General features: G+C 38.7%; 4 protein-coding genes and 1 long non-coding RNA gene across 11 annotated transcripts; 2 read left to right on the plus strand and 3 right to left on the minus strand.

Moving 5' to 3' along the window:
- Positions 1 to 341: 341 nt before the first annotated feature.
- On the plus strand, positions 342 to 7836 carry LOC122036053. 2 transcript variants are annotated; one of them, XM_042595236.1, is made up of 2 exons: positions 342 to 852; positions 7688 to 7836. In XM_042595236.1, the coding sequence occupies exons 1-2, from the start codon at positions 429 to 431 to the stop codon at positions 7693 to 7695; spliced, it is 432 nt and encodes a 143-aa protein (XP_042451170.1). In that variant the 5' UTR covers positions 342 to 428; the 3' UTR covers positions 7696 to 7836. The 2 variants fall into 2 exon arrangements, with proteins under 2 accessions (XP_042451170.1, XP_042451171.1); XM_042595237.1 differs by lacking the exon at positions 7688 to 7836 and adding an exon at positions 5127 to 5149.
- Positions 7837 to 10290: 2454 nt separating this feature from the next.
- LOC122036061 (NDR1/HIN1-like protein 13) lies at positions 10291 to 11972 on the plus strand. The gene is made up of 2 exons (XM_042595246.1): positions 10291 to 10449; positions 11037 to 11972. The coding sequence occupies exon 2, from the start codon at positions 11058 to 11060 to the stop codon at positions 11868 to 11870; it is 813 nt and encodes a 270-aa protein (XP_042451180.1). The 5' UTR covers positions 10291 to 10449; positions 11037 to 11057; the 3' UTR covers positions 11871 to 11972.
- Positions 11973 to 12110: 138 nt separating this feature from the next.
- On the minus strand, positions 12111 to 12630 carry LOC122036063. The gene is made up of 3 exons (XR_006127313.1): positions 12609 to 12630; positions 12406 to 12522; positions 12111 to 12316 (listed from the first exon to the last, which is right to left on the minus strand). It is a non-coding gene; the product is annotated as an uncharacterized LOC122036063 (long non-coding RNA).
- Positions 12631 to 13554: 924 nt separating this feature from the next.
- LOC122036062 (ADP-ribosylation factor 1-like) lies at positions 13555 to 17571 on the minus strand. The gene is made up of 7 exons (XM_042595247.1): positions 17422 to 17571; positions 17031 to 17189; positions 15990 to 16060; positions 15742 to 15861; positions 14658 to 14776; positions 14371 to 14452; positions 13555 to 13764 (listed from the first exon to the last, which is right to left on the minus strand). The coding sequence occupies exons 2-7, from the start codon at positions 17176 to 17178 to the stop codon at positions 13759 to 13761; spliced, it is 546 nt and encodes a 181-aa protein (XP_042451181.1). The 5' UTR covers positions 17179 to 17189; positions 17422 to 17571; the 3' UTR covers positions 13555 to 13758.
- Positions 17572 to 18383: 812 nt separating this feature from the next.
- LOC122036067 (gibberellin-regulated protein 12-like) lies at positions 18384 to 19353 on the minus strand. Of its 6 annotated transcripts, none has more exons than XM_042595260.1 (5): positions 19209 to 19353; positions 19036 to 19109; positions 18909 to 18953; positions 18786 to 18819; positions 18384 to 18707 (listed from the first exon to the last, which is right to left on the minus strand). In XM_042595260.1, exons 2-5 carry the CDS (start codon positions 19105 to 19107, stop codon positions 18526 to 18528), a joined length of 333 nt encoding a protein of 110 aa, XP_042451194.1. In that variant the 5' UTR covers positions 19108 to 19109; positions 19209 to 19353; the 3' UTR covers positions 18384 to 18525. The 6 variants fall into 6 exon arrangements, with proteins under 6 accessions (XP_042451194.1, XP_042451192.1, XP_042451193.1 ...); XM_042595258.1 differs by having other exon boundaries at positions 18786 to 18822; XM_042595259.1 differs by having other exon boundaries at positions 18786 to 18822; positions 19214 to 19342.
- Positions 19354 to 19685: the final 332 nt, after the last annotated feature.

Consider the following 19685-nt stretch of genomic DNA (forward strand, 5'->3'; position numbering starts at 1 on the left):
GTATATTACTTTTCTAAGAGCACTACTTTTAACGAGAAAATCTACCATCATTTATCTCCGCAGATTTATGTATTATGCGGTATACGGTATATTGAGTATCTTCTACCGACGAGCTACTGTGCGACGACGTCAGGCAAGGATGTACGGATGACGCAAACAGCAGACGGACCCGTGTCTGCTGCTCTGCCACGTGGCCTATATTATTGGCGGCATTAATTTTTACGGCCCCTCCTTTATTGCTTCTCTTTCCCTCCCAAAACAGCCCATAGATCATGACACCTGTCTTTTTCCCCCACTTTTTACTCTAAATCCAACCACATATAATGCAATAATCTAATCTAAATAATACAATTTAGTAGATCTAAAATGGCAAAAATCTTGCTCAGATTCCCTCGTCGCGCCTGTCCTTTCTGCCGCCGCGGGTAGGGATGGAAGGGGGAGAGGAGAGAAACATGGAGGGGCGGAACAGCAACAGGAAGAAGAAGAGCGACTCCGCCGAAGAGGTCGCAGGCGACAAGTCGAAGAAGAAGAAGAAGCAGCAGCAGCAGCAGCAGCCGATCAAGGTGGTGTACATCTCGAACCCCATGAAGGTGAAGGCCACCGTCGACGAGTTCCGCTCCGTCGTCCAGGGGCTCACCGGCCGGGACTCCGACCTCGAGTCGTCCCTCTCCAAATACGGCGACGACGGGCCCCCTGAACTGCCGGAAGCGGAGGCGTGCGCCGGCTCCGCCGGCGCGGATCTGAGCGGGGAAGCTTCTGCGAAGCAAGTGGGGGAGTGCGACCACTTCGAAGACGACGACGACGAGTTGCCGGAGTTCTTGCCCTCTCCGCCGGCTTACTTTGAGCTACAAGGTCATATTCACTTCCGTCCTTGATTCCTTGATTCGATCTAGGTCTAAATATCGCATCCACGTTTCTGTATATGGCATTTTATTTATGTTCGAGAAGTACCTAATTAATCGATTATGTTGGTTGAATGTTTTTAATCTGAATTAATAGGTAAACTAAATCTAATCTTCGAATCTATCACAGTCAACGTTCTTCGAATCGATCACATCTTTTCATGAAATCATGATAAGATCTGCTTCCAAATGAGGATCTAGGATATACATAAACTACTTAATTACAGTTACACATGCACCATAAAAATATATACATATATATTCATGTTTTTGCCAAGCATGATCATAAACTCTCATACATAATCTGTACATGTATCGATTAAAACTTGAGAAAATAGATATATAGCTAGTCTGATCACAATGGGGCAGTGGATATTAACTGCTGAATCATAATAAGAGGGAAAAAGTATAGTCAAGTTCTGTAAGATCTGAGTGCATATGCCTTGTGCTTGATGATATCCCCATGGACAAAAAAAGGACGAGGACGCCAAGGTTCAAAGGACTGGTGTGGTGCTTGTCCAGGTCTGTCTTGTTGTATTCGGCCAATACTACATTAGTGAGCATGTTCAAAATAGTGTCAGCTTTCTCACAGCTGCGCGCCTCAGGAATGGTCTTCTCATCAAACACATCCTTAATTATTTACAATTTTAATTAGTTATCTGTCTTTTCATCATCCTCTTCCTGTTTTGTTATTGCTTTAGCTAGGTAGCTAGCTAGCTAGATTGCATGTGTATAATGAGACAAATTGATGTGCATTCTTTCTCTCTCTCTCTTTAAATATTCCCTTTTTTTATTGGAATATAACAGCATCTAATACTGAATATAATCTGCATGTTTAACTTAGTTATATGAATTTTGAGGCAGAAAACTTCTGTAGACAGTTAAGTTAGGGCTCTCACATATGTAAATGAACACCTGAACTTGACAGCATGAATACATTTATACATTTGGTTTTTCTACAGAACTCAAGTTGAATGTCTGCATATTTAAGTAGTTGAATGAATATATAAGAGAATTCTGAATAGTGATCTTTAGTTAACTAAGTACCTCTGGCATCAGTAGGGGACTACATGAAGTTTAATTTGAATCTACTATATTAATTCTTCAATGTACATCAAATAATAATGGTATCCATATAATGCAGATTCTGAATGCTACAACTATTATATTTCTGTACCTCAAATATAACTTTAATTTGTTAATTTTTCTATTTTTTTTGTTCATTAGTAGCATTGATCACACATATATATGATTTAAACTCCTCACCAGGTGTGCTAATTATAGATGTTTGGTGTGATAACATATAATTATAGATGTTTTTTTTTATATATTTTGGAAATATGAGTGCCATATTGTGTTATTAATTAGGACTAGCTAGTACTCCATGATATGAGGGAGGAGGCAAAGAATTAAAGAAGAGATAGAAATGGAGGACAATCTTCATTCATGGCGAGAGTGATAAGGTTAAACTAGTCTTCCAGCCTTACAAAATCAGTAGGTGCCTCATCAACAACTACATGACCTTTTAAACTTTAAACATTAAACATCGGAACTAAGAGTATAAAATGACTCCAAAGGATCGAAGGAACACAATATAGAATACTAGGACTCGAAAAGTCTAAGTGAGTATATAGAATACTATTTAAAATTGGAAAGTGTAGAATAACTTCAGAGATTCTACTAAACTTAATAGATCAACCGATTTTGAGATGCTGTCGACTTAAACACATGTAACAAGCTTATAGAACTCATCAAACAATAAAACTAAATGATTTTTATAGGCTTTATGGGTGAATTTTAGAGGGGTCACTTTGAAGTTATTTGTGAAATTTAACAGTTTAAGTTCAAACTTAAGAGGATTTAACATTGCTACTTATTTTGAAATTTCATAAGTTGAGGCTTCTCAGATAATTTTCTCCAAAAACTACTAAATAATCTTGTAGGGCTCTAATAACAGAATGACTCTGCAAGGGCTGTAACAATAGAATGAGTCTATGAACTTTAAACTGTAAGACTGAAACATGCTTAAACTCCTGGAAATTATCAGTTTTTTTTAAAAAAAAAAAAATTGAAGCCAATTATGATTAAAAGAGAAATGGCAATCTCATGATTATTTGTGAAGGTATAAATATAAGTTGATTGTTTTTCTTTAAATGCCATATTGCAACATGATGGTTCCACCCCAGCTATCTAATTAAAATCGATGGAAATCGAAGAGAAGGCTTCGGATATGTTGCTTAGGTTTTCCTTTCCCCCATTTTCTTAATCATTTAATTACATTAATTGATTTATAGTTAATTATGAGTTATAATTTCAAATAAAATCAATTACATTGGCTAGACAATGGATTTATCATTTTAATTAAGTTAGGAAGACAACAATCAATATTTGTAGGCACGCATTAAATTTTAGTTCTTTAAATATATTCTTTTAAATCGATTAATTCAACTTTTTTATTTCCTCAGAATTTTAATAACGTGGAATTGAATGTGCGATCTGGTTTCATTAATAAGGATAAGTTGATCATAATTGATATATTTTTTTAAAAGATGATGTATTTAAATGATGGAAGATATGTCCATTGATATCATATCTTTTTGGATAGTGTTTAAAAATAAATTTATGAGGATTTAGGCGTAAAGTGAATAATATTATATCATTATAGAGATATGTGAATTATTTTGATCTTAACATGTGGTATTAGAATTATTGTTCAGACTGGATGTCATATGGGGCACTTTGAACAAAGTTGAGAGTAGGTCCGAAGCTGATCAAGAGTGATTAGATACTTAAAAGAAGACTCAGAGCAGATCAAGAGTGGAATTATGTGGTATGATTTAGCAACAACTTTAATCGAATTCTTTGGACCCATTAGTTATCAGTGGGATCAAGGATACCGTTAGCAAGAAATATACCGAAGAGTTAGTGTCAAACTAGACAAAAATATAAGTTTATCAGAAGTGTAGTCTAAAATTCTTGAAAAATTTGTTTTTTATGATTACTTGGTAATAATTTGGCAAAAGGGGATTATTCAAAGCAAGGTTAATGGATAACAAGAATAGAATAGTTGTTGGATGGTTAGGGCACCTGAAGAGCATGAGCTTTTTGTACATTGTACATTGTATACCTACTCTTTTTGAAATATTTTTGGTGGTTTTGGTGGATAGAGACATAATTGTGAGAGCCAAAATCAAATCTATGAATGCTTAGGTCTAAAGTAGATAATATTATATCATTGTGGATATATGTGAATTCTTTTAGCCCTAATATATTCTTTTACGTTATTATGTTTTATCTTCTGCTATATTATTATTTATATTTAAATAAATTTTATTTTATTTTATTGTTACTAACTAAGTCTTTTTTTTAAAATATTTTTATACCTCATTTGATGTGCATATTTGTTATAGTTTCACATCACCTAACTAGACATTTATTACCCGTCTAAGTACATGTTTGTATTATCTTGAACGTGTCTCTTGAAATTTTTCCTTAATAGATGTAACTTTGACTTTCTTTCTAATGATCTCATTTCTTATTCTGTCTATCCTCGTATGTTCACATATTCATCTTAACATCCTCAGCTCTACAACTTTCATCTCCTGCTCATGTGCTCAAGTTATAGTTAAATATTCAGCGTTATATAGCATAACAGGTCTAACTTTTTTTTTAGAAATTCTCTTTAAATTTAAAGGTATTTTACGATCACATAAAACACCTGATGTTGATCTCTATTTCAACCATATCTCTTGTATTCTATGTATGACATCTCTCTCAATCCCTTCATCATTTTATAAAAATGATTATAAATATTTAAAGCTTTTAGTTTTAGACAACTCATCATTTTTTATCTTAACTATTGTCTCATTACGTCTAATATTGTTAAACTTAAATTCTATATATTCTGTCTTTACTCTATTAAGCCTAAAACCTTTCACTTATAGTATTTCTCGTTAAGATTCTAATTTAGTATTTACTTCTTCATGTGTCTCATTTACCAAAATAACATCATCTGTAAATAATATGCATCATGATACTGTATCTTGAATGTGTATAGTGAGTCCGTCTATGATTAGTGTAAAATAATAGAGACTTAGAGCTGATCATTAATGTAAATTTATTTTTATTGAAATTTCTGTTGGACTCCGTGATTGTTTTGGTCAACCAAGTTACGTTAGGTTTTGTTTGGCTGTTTTGGTTTGATCCTTGTGTCTAAGTGTGCAGAAGCTTAGGAGCACAGGAAGTCGAGCGGAAGACGCAGCCAGCGAGAAGGATGGCACGGGAAGGGAGCCGACAGGCTCGGTGCATCTAAGGGACGAGGTGCTGCGGAAGAGTACACCGGTGGACGAGAAGAACATACGCGACATTTGAGGAATGAGAAGCTAGAGCGGAAGCTTGCTCGAGGAGAAGGCCGGAAATTGGGTTCGGGTGAGCCCTATTTCGGTTGGTCGCAATCACCCAGGTGATCAGAACAGCAGAAGAGCATATAGAGACTATACTTGTTGCTAGAAGCACCTTCGAAAGACATTGAAGACACCCCCGAGCCCCCCCCCCCCCCCCTCTGCAACCTTCAAGCGGGAGGCGCCTTTCATGGGCATGGAAGGCGCCCTCCGTGAGTATGGAAGGCGCCTTGGACCAGAAAGTTAGTTGTTGGTAGTGGATAAATCTTTATCCACTGCGCCTCACTGGAGGCGCCCTCCAACTCCTTTGGAAGCGCTTTCAAGCCACGGATAAGATTTTCCAGGTGCTATAAAAAGACCCCTAGACCTAGGAAATTAACAACAACTTTTGTAATCACTTTCCTACTTATTTCTGAACTTTCAGTGTATGTAAAAGGCTTCTCCTCTTTCAGAGAAGGAGATTCTTAGTGAGTTTTTCAATCGCCTTGGATTAACAACTAACTAGGTTGTAACCAAGTAAATAGTGGCCTTTTTCTTATTCCTTTAAGTTGTTAATTCTGTTTTTAATTGTGTTTATAGTCTAAGTCCAAGGATCGGGAAGGAGTTTTATTTTTCTATTTCAGACAATTCACCCTCTTTTGTCGGCCCCGCTGCGCCAACAAGTGGTATCAGAGCTCAACCACCTCAGAAGGACTAACCGCCTACTAAAGTATCAAAGATCAAAAACGACTATCGGACCGACAGTCTACCCACCAAAATTCGAGGGAGAATTTGCGTCATGGAAGAAACGAATGGAGGTATTTTTCAAAATTGATTTTGAAATATTGCTAATAATTAAATACAGTTTTGTAGCTCCAAAACCTCCAAGGAGAAGAAAAAGAAGAATATTAATGGACCAAGAAGGAGCAAGCAGACTTCGTAGCAAACGGGCGAGCCGAGTTCCACCTACTCAGCATACTTCCACCCCAGGAAGTAAATCGAATCCGAGATTATGACTCAGCAAAAGAACTTTGGGAGAAGTTCTTGGAACTATACGAATGAACTTCCGAAACAAAGCTTGCGAGACGGGATGTGCTACGGAATCAACTGACGAACCTCCAGATGGAAGGAGAGTTAATAGCACAACTACACGGAAGACTCAAGGAACTACAAGGAGTGTCCGTTGTTACAACTGTAACAAAGAAGGGCACATCAAAGATGAATGCCTTAAACTAAAGAAGAAGGAAAAAGAAAAGTACAAAAGACCAACATCCTCCAAACACAAAAACCTGAAGGTCACATGGCATGAATCATCATCTTCTGAATCCGAGGTTGAGGCCTTCTAATTAGGACTAGCCCTAATGACCAACTATCAAGTAGAAGATGAAACCAGCAAGGAGATGAGTATCGATAAAGGGGGGGTAATCATAAGAAAGCAGTGATGAAGATGGAGCATCAGAAATTGAGGTAAGTAAAGTACGTGCTCTATCTCCCAAGCAGTCTTTTAACTTTATCAAAATTCTTTCTAAAGATTTAATGAAGTTAGAAAAGAAAATTGCTGAGTTAAAATTGAGCTTAGCTAAGACATGTCCTTTAGAATTATTTAATAATTTAAAGTTAGAAAATGATAAATTGAAAATGTAGATCGAAAGTTTGAAAAAGGTGCATGCTTAAAACCAAATAACTTTCAAAAATAAAAACTTAGAACTTATGGAAGGTTAAATTGGTACATTAAAAAATATCAGGGACAACTTAGAAGAATTTCCAAAAGATATGTACCCCCTAGATTTTTAGCTAACCTAGTAGGAAGAAACATATATTGAGTTCCAAAATCATACTTAGATTAACATTTTTTCTTTGAATCTAAGGCTTTCAGAAAAGTTAAATATTTAAATTCTTTAAGAGGCTTTGTCTAGAAGTGGTTAATGATCCAATAATCAAGAAGGTCTATTGTCTCGTCACAGCTTATAAACTAATTACTAAATTGAATATTTAATTAATAAACCGATAAACTTATGAAATTAATGAAATGTTTTAATCTTTGTCAATTATTTGAAAACTTCATAACTTAGAAATTGTTTTAAATTAAAAAAAAATATTTTCTTATTGTACCATATTTTTTTATGTAATCAAAGGAGGAGAAATATGTACAAGTTTAGGGGGAGTTAGAATTTTTTGAATTCTACTAACTCTATATGTTGTCATTTCTTTTATTTGTAACTTTATATTTAAAATGTTTGTTTTGCAAATTCTTTTATTGCATCTTGTTCGTTATTACCCTAACTTGAATTTGGGTTGATGCACATAAAAAAGGGGGAAATTATTGGACCCCGTAGTTATTTTGGTGTGACCAACCAAGTTAACTTAGGTCCTATTTTAGTTTGATCCTTGTGTTTAAGTGTGCAGGAGCTTAGGAGCACAGGAAGTCGAGCGGAAGACGCAATTAGCAAGAAGGGTGATACGGGAAGAGAGCCGACGGGCTTGGTGCATCCGAGGGACTAGGTGCTGAGGAAGAATATGTTGGTGGACGAGAACGTACGCGACGTTCAAGGGACGAGAAGCCGGAGCGGAAGCCTGCTCAAGGAAAGGCCGGAAATTGGGTTTGGGTGAGCCCTATTTCAGTTGACCGCAATCACCCAAGCGATCGGAGCAGCAGAAAAGCATATGGAGACTATACTTACTGCTAGAGGCGCCTTCAAAAGACATTGAAGGCGCCTCCGAGGCGCCCCTACGCCTTTGCAACCTTTAGGCAGGAGGCGCCTTCCATGGGCATGGAAGACGTCCTCTATGAGTATAGAAGGCGCCCTTCATGAGCATGGAAGGCGCCTTCGACCAGAAAGTTAATCGTTGGCAGTGGATAAATCTTTATCCACTGCGCCTCGCTGGAGGCGCCCGCCAACCCCTTTGGAGGCGCCTTCAAGCCACGGATAAGATTTTTCAGGGATTATAAAAAGACCTCTAAACTTAGGAAATTAATAACAACTTCTGTAATCACTTTCCTAGTTATTTCTGAGCTTTCAGTGTGTGTAAAAGGCTTCTCCACCTTCAGAGAAGGAGATTTTTAGTGAGTTTTTCAACCGTTTTAGATTAACAATCAAGTACGTTGTAATCAAGTAAATAGTGACCTTTTACTTATTCCTTTAAGTTGTTAATTCTATTTTTAATTACGTTTCTAGTCTAAGTCCAAGGATCGGGAAGGAGTTTTATTTTTCTATTTCAGGCAATTCACCCCGCTCTTGCCGGCCCCGCTGCGCCAACAACTTCTTCAGCTAATACGCCTAAAGTGTTCACTCCAATCGTTATATTTTCATACATATCCTTAATTAGTTTAATATATATTACGTTAACACCTCTCTTTTCTAGAATTCTCCATATAATTTCGTTTGAAATTTTATCATAAGTTTTTTCTAAGTCAATGAATATCATATGTAGATCTTACTTTTGCTTTGGATATTTTTCAATTAGTTATTTGAGAAGATGTATAACTTATTGTCGGCCTTTTAGGCATAAGCCTAAATTAATTTTCGGCCACCTTGATCTACTTTCTTAATATTTTCTATTACTCTTTTCTAAAATTTCATAGGATCACTCATTAATTTAATATCCTATTAGTTTGTACAATTTTAGTACTTACCCTTTATATATTTTAAAAAATAATAAAGCATATTTAATTCTCTAATAACATAAAATGAGTAATTGATTCTGATAAAGAAGAATTGTTTTAGTCATAAATGACAGCTGCTGTTCGTTTCAAACCCCAAAATGTCTATTTTTAAATCATCAATTAAGAATTTGATGAGAAGGTCAAGGAGACTAATCAAACGACAAAAAGTCCTTAATTTCCTATTAATCGCACGAACACTCATATTTCAATCAGCAGTTCTCCAGCATTTTCACCAAACGTCTGCAATCGAAGAACTCGATGAAACGAAGGAGCAAATCAAGAGACTCGTTTCCAGTCTGAATAAATCAAATGGACCTTTCCGAGTGAACAAATGTTTCGAGAGAAGGATTTTTATTTATTTCTTTTTTTTGAAAAAAAAAATCATGAGAATAGCCATCAATACTAATCAAAAAAATATGATGATTATTATTAAGATGTTAAAAGGAGCAAGAGAAATAAAGTTGCTATATATATATATATATATATATATATATATTTTGTATTCTAATTGAACATGCACATCATAGAATAGAATGAGATTTTATTAATGGAGATAGGATATCGTCCTTTATTTTATGTAAAAATCACTCTTCATATTTGAATTTTTGGATTATAGAACAAATATTGCAAATAGAACAATTAATAAAATTAACTTCGCTCTCATGTTTTCGTTCTCACAGAAGGAACGTGAGTAACCGACGAAGCGTGATGACATCAATTAGACAAAGTCTCTCTCATGCCACTAATCAAAGATTATTACATTAAGATTTAAATAATATATTGCTAATTAATCTCTAACCCACGCACTAATATATTGCCTTTTCCCTATGACCTTAGTCAAAAACCTCACACGCTTCTCGCCATATGCCACCAAACCAATTTTTATTTTTTTAATAAATATCTTTAATTAAGAGCATATGTACGAGGAGAATAATAATTTTAAAAAAATTGCATTAAAATCTTATCTTAAAACAATAGTTGTCATTTTATATTTGTTTTACGTAATTTGATGCATGCTTAATAAGTGCGATACAGCCGTAGCACTGCTAACCGACAGCTGGATCCCACTTTTATTCCAGTCGCTGCGCGGGTATGGCAACGGGTAAAAGGTTGCAATGTTTCGGGAAGCAACCGCGTCCGACGCGGTGCTGTTGCCGTGTGCCGTTGAAGGTTTATTAGCTGCCGGGTGGGCCCTACCCTGGTCAGATCGGACGGCTGAAACGTTAGATCATGGATGATCTAACGCGGGAGACCTATGCGGACGCAGGGGTTTAACGAGGCGCACGAGAAGTTCGTGCGGTTGGCTGACGGCGAGGGATACAGACGGAAGAAGGCTTCCACGAGACCATTTCGCTGCTTCACTCCATCCTTTACGATATAAAGAGCGCGGAGTCGTTGAATCCAAGTATTTTTACTCCGTTCATTAGAGACGAGAGAGGACGAACGATTCTTATTTCTCTGTTCTTGCTGATACAGGGAGCTTTGAGTTCGAGCACTCTTCGAGGTAATCAACAACTTCTTCTTCTTCTTCTTCGGCGTTTCCATTATTTGGTAGGTGGGATTAAAATGTTCAAGAAGAACTTGCCTTTTTTCAGTTATGGAATGTCGGTGGTTTTACTAGGAAGGGAATCAAATAGAAACGCAGTGTCTCTGAGATTTCCAATCGATTTTGAACAGATGGATTTACCTTCGAACTCACTGCCGCATTTAGATCGATCTTTATATACAATGTAATATCGGATTTCACTGGAATTGTTAAAAAATCGTAGCTTTTCTTCGATTAGTAGATATGGCATCGCCGATTTCTGCAATTAACTCTTAATTTGTGTTTTATTTGGAAAGATTGAACAGGAAAGGCATTATTGATTTGCCCTTTATAGCATTTTTTTTGTGAAGAATCCGCGGATTTCTTTCCTATTTATCTGTTGTTGTTTCCTTTGTTCTTCATCCCTCTGGATATATATTTTTTTTCTGAAAGCGGATGTATCTGTTTTCTTCCCGATGGATTCCAATCAAAAGGTTGCTGAGAGCTAAGATTTTTCTTCAATTTTTTTCAGTATATTATATCGTCTCTGTTTGTTCACCGTGCAGCTCGATCAAGCAGCAGCAGCGATGGCCGACCGCGTCCACCCCGTGAAGACGCCGGACCCGGCGATGCCAGATGCGGCGGAGAGTCCTCGCTCCACCACATCCTCCAAGACCGGCAGTCTCCCCGCCCGCAAGCCCGGGCCTGAGCCAGGAACCTACGTCATCCAGGTCCCTAAGGACGTGGTCCTCCGACAGCCACTGCCGGGCAACGCCCACCTCTCCAAGGTCTACGCCCGTCGCGCCGCCCGCCGCCGGAGCCGGTGTTGCCTCTGCATAACCTGGCTATTCGCCCTCGTCCTCCTGCTCGCCGTCGCGGCCGGCTTCCTCTACCTCGTCTTCCGTCCTCGTGCCCCCAACTACACCGTCACCGGCCTCTCCATCTCTTCCTTCAACCTCACCGCCGCCACTGTCTCGCCGGTCTTCGACGTGACCGTGCGCGCCGACAACGACCGCAACATGAAGATGGGCATCTACTACCGCGACGCCAGCGACATCACGGCGGCGTACGACGGCGTGACGCTCTGCGAGGGGAAGTGGCCGGCGTTCTACCAGCCGCCGAGGAACGAGACGGTGTTCGTAACGGAGCTGCGGGGCGCCGGCATAAGTCTGGGGGAGGATGTGGAACTGACGCTGAGGGCGGCGCAGAGCGAGGGGAAGGTGCCGCTGGAAGTGAACGTGGAGGTTCCGGTCAGAGTCAAGTTGGGCGCCATGAAGAGCTGGACGATCAAAGTGACGGTGAAGTGCGAGGTGACGGTGGACGGGTTGAGAGAGAACGCCGTGATCCTGAACAGGGATTGCCACGCGAGGGTGAAGTTTTGGGGATTTCTTGGTCTATGACAAACTAAATTCATGGCGGGGACTTGCAGCTACTGCTCTTCTTTCTGCATACTTGTAAATGAAGTTCGTCGATAAGTAATAAGTCCATGGACACTTTTTTTCTTCCCTGCATGCATGATCTTGGTTTAACTAGAAAATAAAAGTGAAAACTCAGGAAATAAATTTCCCAAAAGTATTCATCGCAAATTCTCATGAGTGGTGGTAATTCAAATTGTTATTCATTTTATTGTTTCAATAACGTGTGCCAATTCGAGAAGTTAAATAAACCAAATTTACAGAGCTCTAACTCTGAAACAAAGGTTAATTTGAGCATACAGATCAATATTATTGAATAATTGTATTAATTAAGGTCGACTAAAATGTTCTAAATGATTGCCACGGCGGTGGCAATGAACGATAAAGCCGCTGTCTTAACAAGCTCTGCAGCTCCATCTCCTACGTCGATTCTAAGAAAGCATATTCAAGCAATGAATTGGAAGAGGTATAAGATTATTAATTTGATGTTTGCGAAGTAATTAGACATAGGTCATCTCACCAGGTGATTCCTGGCCGCCGTTTCAGGTGGCGGAGGGAGCTGGTGAACCGGCCGAAGTTGGAGTTGCGGGAGCTGCTAAAGTGGCCGTGGTTGGACTTGCAACTGGAATTCCTACATCTGAAACATCATAAACGTCAAAGTCAACTTGATAACAGCAAACACAGGAATTAAAGCGTTCAAGCATGTTTCCCGCACCAGCTCACCGTCGGCGTGTCGAGGCGGCATAGGGAGGGGGGCCGTAGGGCCCTTACGTTATCAAAGCGATGCCTAACAGCTTGGCACCTCCGGCGAGGAGTTCGCATAGGCAGATGGCGTTGGAGTCAAGAAGACCAGCGAGCTCAGGGCAGCAGTCGCCACTAGGTGATGTGTCATTGCTGCCGACGGCAGTATAGGACAAGCAGCCAGTCAAGTTGAGGAAGGCGTCACTGCAGTTAGCGACAGACATGGCCGGTGATTGCGCTACACAGCCAAGAATCGTGCCGGACATAATGGCAGCGACTATTGCAAGCGTTATAAGAGAACGCCGGTGCAACAAAAACATCGTGTGAATCACAGCAAAAGATAAAGGCAATTGACTGATCTCAGTTTATAGAATCACGAAGCATTTGGTGTTGTTTATTGATGTATATATTTTTTCGAGAGAAAAGAATGAATTGACGTTGGAATTGCAGATGGGAGTTGAAAAGTTTGAATGTTTCAATTACTCGATTCTTGGATGAGAGTTCCGAAGATGTTATGGTGAATTAAGATGAGATGAAATGATCTTCGTATAAGCATTGAACACCTGTGAATGTGATCATGATTCATGCGTCATTGGCAGATACCTTGATTTATCCCCGTGTGAGGGACCGCCCTTTAATCTTGGAAGAGCAATAGCGTGCAGGCAGTGCCCAGGATGGAATTAACCCTGGAAGAGCCATTGAAAGGTGTGCCGGCAGTGCCTGGCACACCCAGGATGAAGTTAACCCTGGAAGAGCCATGACAGCTTCACCCTGCTCCAATGATTCATCCATCATATGATGTGGAATTATTTGTTACATCAAAGCAGATATATCCTGAGGTATATAATTTTATTCAATCTGTGGATTGAAATTTCCAACTATTCTATATATTTAAAAATGTAAAACCGTGAGTGTGTAAGTTCCCACATTGATAAGAAACCTGAACAACATTGCAGGTGTGTATATATAAAACTATCATATTACAAGCATACTACGATCACGTTATAAAACTATCATCACGCCATATTGTTTGCACATATCATATTACACAGTACAAGAACAAGACAAAAGCGAACAAACCTGATAATTAGATCCACAAGCAATATATCACAAGATCGCCTAGTTACAAGTTTCAAGCCTGCAAGGAAAATAAATAAAATATGATAGTAGTTGGTTTGAATTCAAGTTTTCATGAGTTTCACACATCCAGAGCACTTTATTTGGCCTCAAATTGTGTCATGGCTTCTTGCATATAGATCAAATGGCAATTGAAGAGGTATACATTTTTCAAAAACTTAGCTATAGCAACAAAAAAACTAATAAATTAACTCTCCTCGGCCAAGACATGCCAATTAGTAATAGAATGGATTCATCGTCATGTCATTCCATAGTTCCTAGCATGCTTCCATCTAGGCTTCCATTTCAAGTTAGGGGGTTCAACCAACCGTTAATGAGGATCAGTTTACAAAGAACTTGCAAGGAAAGAGAGTTCGTTCGTAGACTTTGAGGGCGTACTACGAAATCACTCTAAGCATATTTTGACATTGGAACTAATAAGTTAATGATGCGATACTCTCTCATTCTCCAAATGGCCACCCAATATAAGAAGCTCCATCTTCCGTTATTTAGTTATGCTTAATTAGGATTTACAAAAGAGAGCCAAAGAAATCTATACATAATTTCACAATCACCAAATAAACCGTACTAACAGACAAGTAATTTGCAGAATATCAAAATCGAGTACCTTACTGGCCATGTTGCTGGAAAGCCAATCCAGCCCCTCATACAAACCTTCACCAGATGTTGCACATGCACTCTGTATGTACCTATAATCATTACCCATCACTTGATCAACCGACTTGTAGTTTGTTTTTTTTTTGAAAAATCAAGATAAGAACGATGACACTGAACTGAAACAAAAGGTAGAATTAAAAGAACGGACATTATATCCTAGCAGACAAGCAGAAGGCACCATGGGTGACTCAAGCAACTGTCACTGAAAATTAGTTTGTCATGGATGAAGAATCATACCAGTGTCGTTGACGCAGGGAATGCAGCCCAAGTTTATCAGTAATTTCAGCAGCATTCATTGCATTTGGTAGGTCTTGTTTATTGGCAAATACAAGCAACAAAGCATCACGTAATTCATCCTGGAATACCCACAAGAAGCATGTCAGCTATGAATTCAAGGCCAAATATAATATGTTTGTTTAGTTTCTACCAATGACTCAACATCTTTCACGATGCATGATTATATAAATATAATATGTTAGCCAGACTTACCATGTTGGACACCAGGCGCCTTGTTCCTGACATTCCCATTGACTGAACACAATTTTCTTTTAAAAATGTGTAAGACTCCTAGATCCGTTATGGGGATGGATGCTTCTAGACAAGACCAAGTGACACAGGAAATATATCTCACATAGGAGATAAACACAAATGAAGTTACTTGGGAAAATGCTACACTCAGGAAGCCATGGAATTCAGTCATGCTACCATTGCAGATAGCATTCACCTTTCTAGAATTACTATTCTCACAACTTGATCAATTTAGTATGTGAACTTATATTATCTAGATATCTATCATATTCTTGGAGTCTAAAGAGATTCAGTGATAAATTGTTGAAATACTATGATACTAAGGAAGGTTCACTTGCAAAGGATCCTCAGATTTCAAGTTTTCAGTAACATATTGCTTGAAAGATGATTTGGGAAACATTTTTGTAACAAATAGAAAGTAAAGGTACTTGCAGTATCACTGCAGCTCTTGCCCTAGCTCAGTTCTTCCACTCAACATATTTGAATTTTACCACCGAAATGCAAGAGGCCACAGATGTTACACTGACACTATCACCATTTATTTTGGATATTGATGTAGCCTACCAATCCTAACTCATAACTTCGTATCTGTCATGTCACTGCAACTTTGCTAATTTGTTTTATTTCATATTATTTGTCATAATTGTTCACAAAAGGATTAAAATGGTGGGTAAAGTTGACTACAAATATAGCATCAAACGTGAACCTATGTGTAAGCGCAGGCTACATGTTGTCATTCACTCTGATGATCTAAAGCTATCATAATGGTGATCAAGAAGCAAGATGAGCCCACCTCATTTAGCATCCTGTGCAGTTCATCCCTGGCCTCCAAAACACGGTCCCTGTCATTGCTGTCAACAACAAATATAAGTCCTTGTGTATTCTGGAAGTAGTGCCTCCAAAGTGGTCTAATCTGTTTGGACATGAAACCAAACAAAGTAATAATAATTAATTGATAACTTTCATGCAATAGTTCTGAAAACTAAGCATTATGACCATAGATGATGTGATTGAACTAAAGATAAGATTACGGCAAGTTACCTTATCCTGGCCACCAACATCCCAAACTGTGAAACTAATGTTTTTGTATTCAACAGTCTCCACATTGAACCCTTAGTAAAAGGAATAAGCAGAGTAAGTTGCTGTCATTAGTGCAGTTTTAAGTAGCAAATTGTCCTAGAAAAGTAACCATCTGTCTTCACGAATATTGTCATGTGACAGAACTACCTTAAGAAGATAAATAGATGATGCTGAGTTATGAAGAAAAAGAAACTCAGTACATGAACTGGACTACCAAAACCAATCTCGAAAAACCTATGAATATTAACAATTCATCAATTAATTTAAGGAAATCCTTAAGAGGAACTCTAAGGCTGCTATTGTTCAAGTCCGAGTATGATTATTTGATATTATGGATGATTGGCGACGTAGAAATCATTTCCTTTTTATGTGTTAGTCCTGTCTATTGGCCTTGCCTTGTGTTTATTTGGCTTTAGGAGCGACATAAAATAAACAACAGCACTGTTTCAAAGAGCGCATCAGAGCCCAAAGGAACCAGTAGGTATAACTGAAACTACAAAACAACAAAGGCTTTCTATGGAGACAAAGTTTGTTGCAAAAGGTAGTTCGTGTTCCAAAATTAATATATTTATGAATCAAAATATAAATTTACAATGTTCAAGAATTACTTCAACAATGATTTTCTAACACTTACATAATTGGAAATCATCATCAATTGTTTAAGCAAAATGTTGTTTGTTTCAAGCGAAATCTACAGCAACATACTACAGAGTAATTAGTATATGGTTGGAAAACGTACCTATGATTCTACAAATCGAGAACTATCTTTTATCTTTTAGTTGAATCTTAACAGCTTGTTTATTGTTTGAAAAGAATTGATAATTATCTTTTAGTTGAATCTTAACAGCTTGTTTATTGTTTGAAAAGAATTGATAAAGTAGAACAGAGGCAAAGAGAGTTTATAGCATCTAGTCACTGGATTCTCTGAAAAAAAAATAAGTTTAAATCTTGAACTTAATTCCGCAGAAAATTTTTATTGGAGGTGTCAAGCGGGAATTGTACCAATTGTGGGGATGGTGGTGACCACCTCTCCAAGCTTGAGTTTGTACAGTATCGTCGTTTTTCCAGCTGCATCAAGTCCGACCATCAAAATCCTCATCTCCTTCTTCGCAAAGAGCCGGCTAAAAAGCCTCGTAAAAGTAAGCCCCATCGTTTCCACCACTAATAAGCACAAATACCCATAGAATTCATCAAACAAATAGATTCAATGTTCAAACCAACAAAACAAAATAATAGTATCTAGAGATAAGCCAAAAAAAAAAAAAAAAGACTCAGCAATTCAACCAGTAAGCAACCAAATACACTCAGAGAAAGAGGAGAAAATAACAATCGGCCCATCTACCCGTCAAAATCATATGACGGTCATTAGGAAATCGGGTATATTAGGACTTACCACTGGATTTCAGGTTCTCCGACAAGGCTCCTCCGGCGAAGAAGAAGAACGACGAGGTCGAGTTCGACTAAACCTAACTCTGCTGCCATTTATAGATGGCGGAAGAGTAACAGCGGACCGCGTCAACCCCACGCAACATACGTGGCATATTCCTCTTGCCAGGCGACGTCAGTAGTCGCCACATGCCGCCGTGCAACCCAGTCCGTTGGATTTCAATCTGTATTAATCTGAACCGCTGGATTGATTAAACCGCCAAATCCGGTCCGGTCGGACCCCAAAGCGTTTACGTTCCAACAGTTGGAAAGACGAACATGGGCACGCAGTGTGACTGAAATTGAATTAAGAAAACACTAGAAATAATCTTCTTTTTTTTAATTTTATTTTATTTTATTTATGAAAAAAAAAACACAAGGTCATATTTTGTTTGCATTTTCATTTTTCTAAAACTTGCTAATCCCAAAGGAGTCCTTCGGCGCAAGAAGGAGACTGCGAAAGCTTACAGCGGAGTCCTTCGGTACATGAAGAAGCTCACCGAAGTCAGCAGCATCAAAGGCTTTGTGTTTGCCGTCATCCCAGAGGAAGGCAAGCCAATGACTTGTGCTTCTGATAGCCTAAGAGCCTGGTGGAGTGAAAAGGTCATGGTCGACAGAAGTGGCCTTGCAGCCTTGCGTGGCTACAAGATTGATGAACCAATGCCCAACGGAAAAGCTAATGGTTCTCTGATCTCCCTTCCCAAATCATTGTTCGAGATGCAGGACACAACTCTAGGCTCCATCATTTCTGCTCTGGTACAGCACTGTGATCCTTCCCAAAAGAAGCTTCCGATTGATGAGGGCATTCCGCCTCCCTTTTTAATGGTTGTTTAATTTTCCCAATTTACAGAATGCTTTTTATAGTTCAGATATTAAGATTTAGATGAAACTATGCAACAGATGCTAATTAAAGGCAACAAAACTCATAGATTTGAGCCAATAGGATATGCGAGCAGCATTTGCATTAGAACAAATCCATCAGTTGATGTTAAATAACAAATAGAGGCACAATAATATTGAGTTTGTCTCTGATAACCAAGTGAGGGAGCTCTTAAAACTTGAAATTGAGTCTTCAAGGGCACTTAGGCCCCCCTCTCTTGGTCTTCCAGTTATTGTAACATGGGCACGCCTCCTTGTGTGCATAGGTCCCTGGGGGAACACACTTGCACTTGTAGCAACACTTCTGACAAAAGAACAAGCAAGGCTTCTTATACGCAGTCTTGGAGCATCTGAACTGACAAGCACCTGGGCACTCTGCGAAAACAAGATCGTAACGATGATGATTCAAAGTAAAGTTATCTAGGAGTAAATTGCAGCTGTACATGGTACTACCTGCTTGTGAAAATCCAGAGTGCTTGTGTTTCTGCTGCTAATTTAACAAGAGAAAAACACCCAAGTCAGATCACTAAGCATACAGCCTTGTTACATTCTGCATCAAATCTCTATTTTACCAACCTTCGTTCCGGCCAAGCTGACTCCAAGATCCTCAGCTGCCACTTCCTGCAACACGAACAATTAGAGTTCATCTGAACACATGAGCATGCAGGGCAAGAAATTAGAGCGAGAGATCGAGTATCGAAACCATGGCTGATGCTGCCATTGCAGCGAACAGAGAGAAGAGCAGGAAGACGAGAACTCCATCTGACATCTTCATTTCTGAAGAACCAACCGGTGGCCACAAGCAATCCGCTGTGAGTTCTAACATAATTGCGTGTATTTATAAGGGAAAAAAAATCGTCGATGAAGCACTCCCACCTTACCACTCAAGCTGCCACCGACGCCCTCAATCAATGCGCTCACAGCTTTTTGCTTTGTCTACCTTTTTTTGTCACAGTGAGTTGCTGCGTTTACCACACTCATCTAAATTTGACTGCAGATTTGTTCATAGCGATGCTGAAAGAATTAGGTACAACAAGTATGAGTCTTTACTCTTTGTCTAGTTCTTGGTGCATTTGCATGTGCATGTGCATTTTCGATAGACTGATAGCTTGTCCTTGTTACCCTCTTTCCTATGGCTAAGAAACCATTCATTCATCAGATGATCTGAAACAAGAGGGCCCTTTCTCACATGCCAATGCACAAAGTCTCATTTATTGTTGGGGCAGGCATCCAAAGCAAAGCTGCTGTACTGAGATTCCTTACCTTCGCTGCCAAGGCTCACAGTGCATTCTAAAAACTCTTTTTTATTCTTATAACCTCCGAAAGCACTTCGTGACATCTTTTAGCCTTAAT

This window comes from Zingiber officinale, unplaced genomic scaffold, assembly GCF_018446385.1.
Source record: "Zingiber officinale cultivar Zhangliang unplaced genomic scaffold, Zo_v1.1 ctg132, whole genome shotgun sequence".
Classification (NCBI taxonomy): Eukaryota; Viridiplantae; Streptophyta; class Magnoliopsida; order Zingiberales; family Zingiberaceae; genus Zingiber; species Zingiber officinale.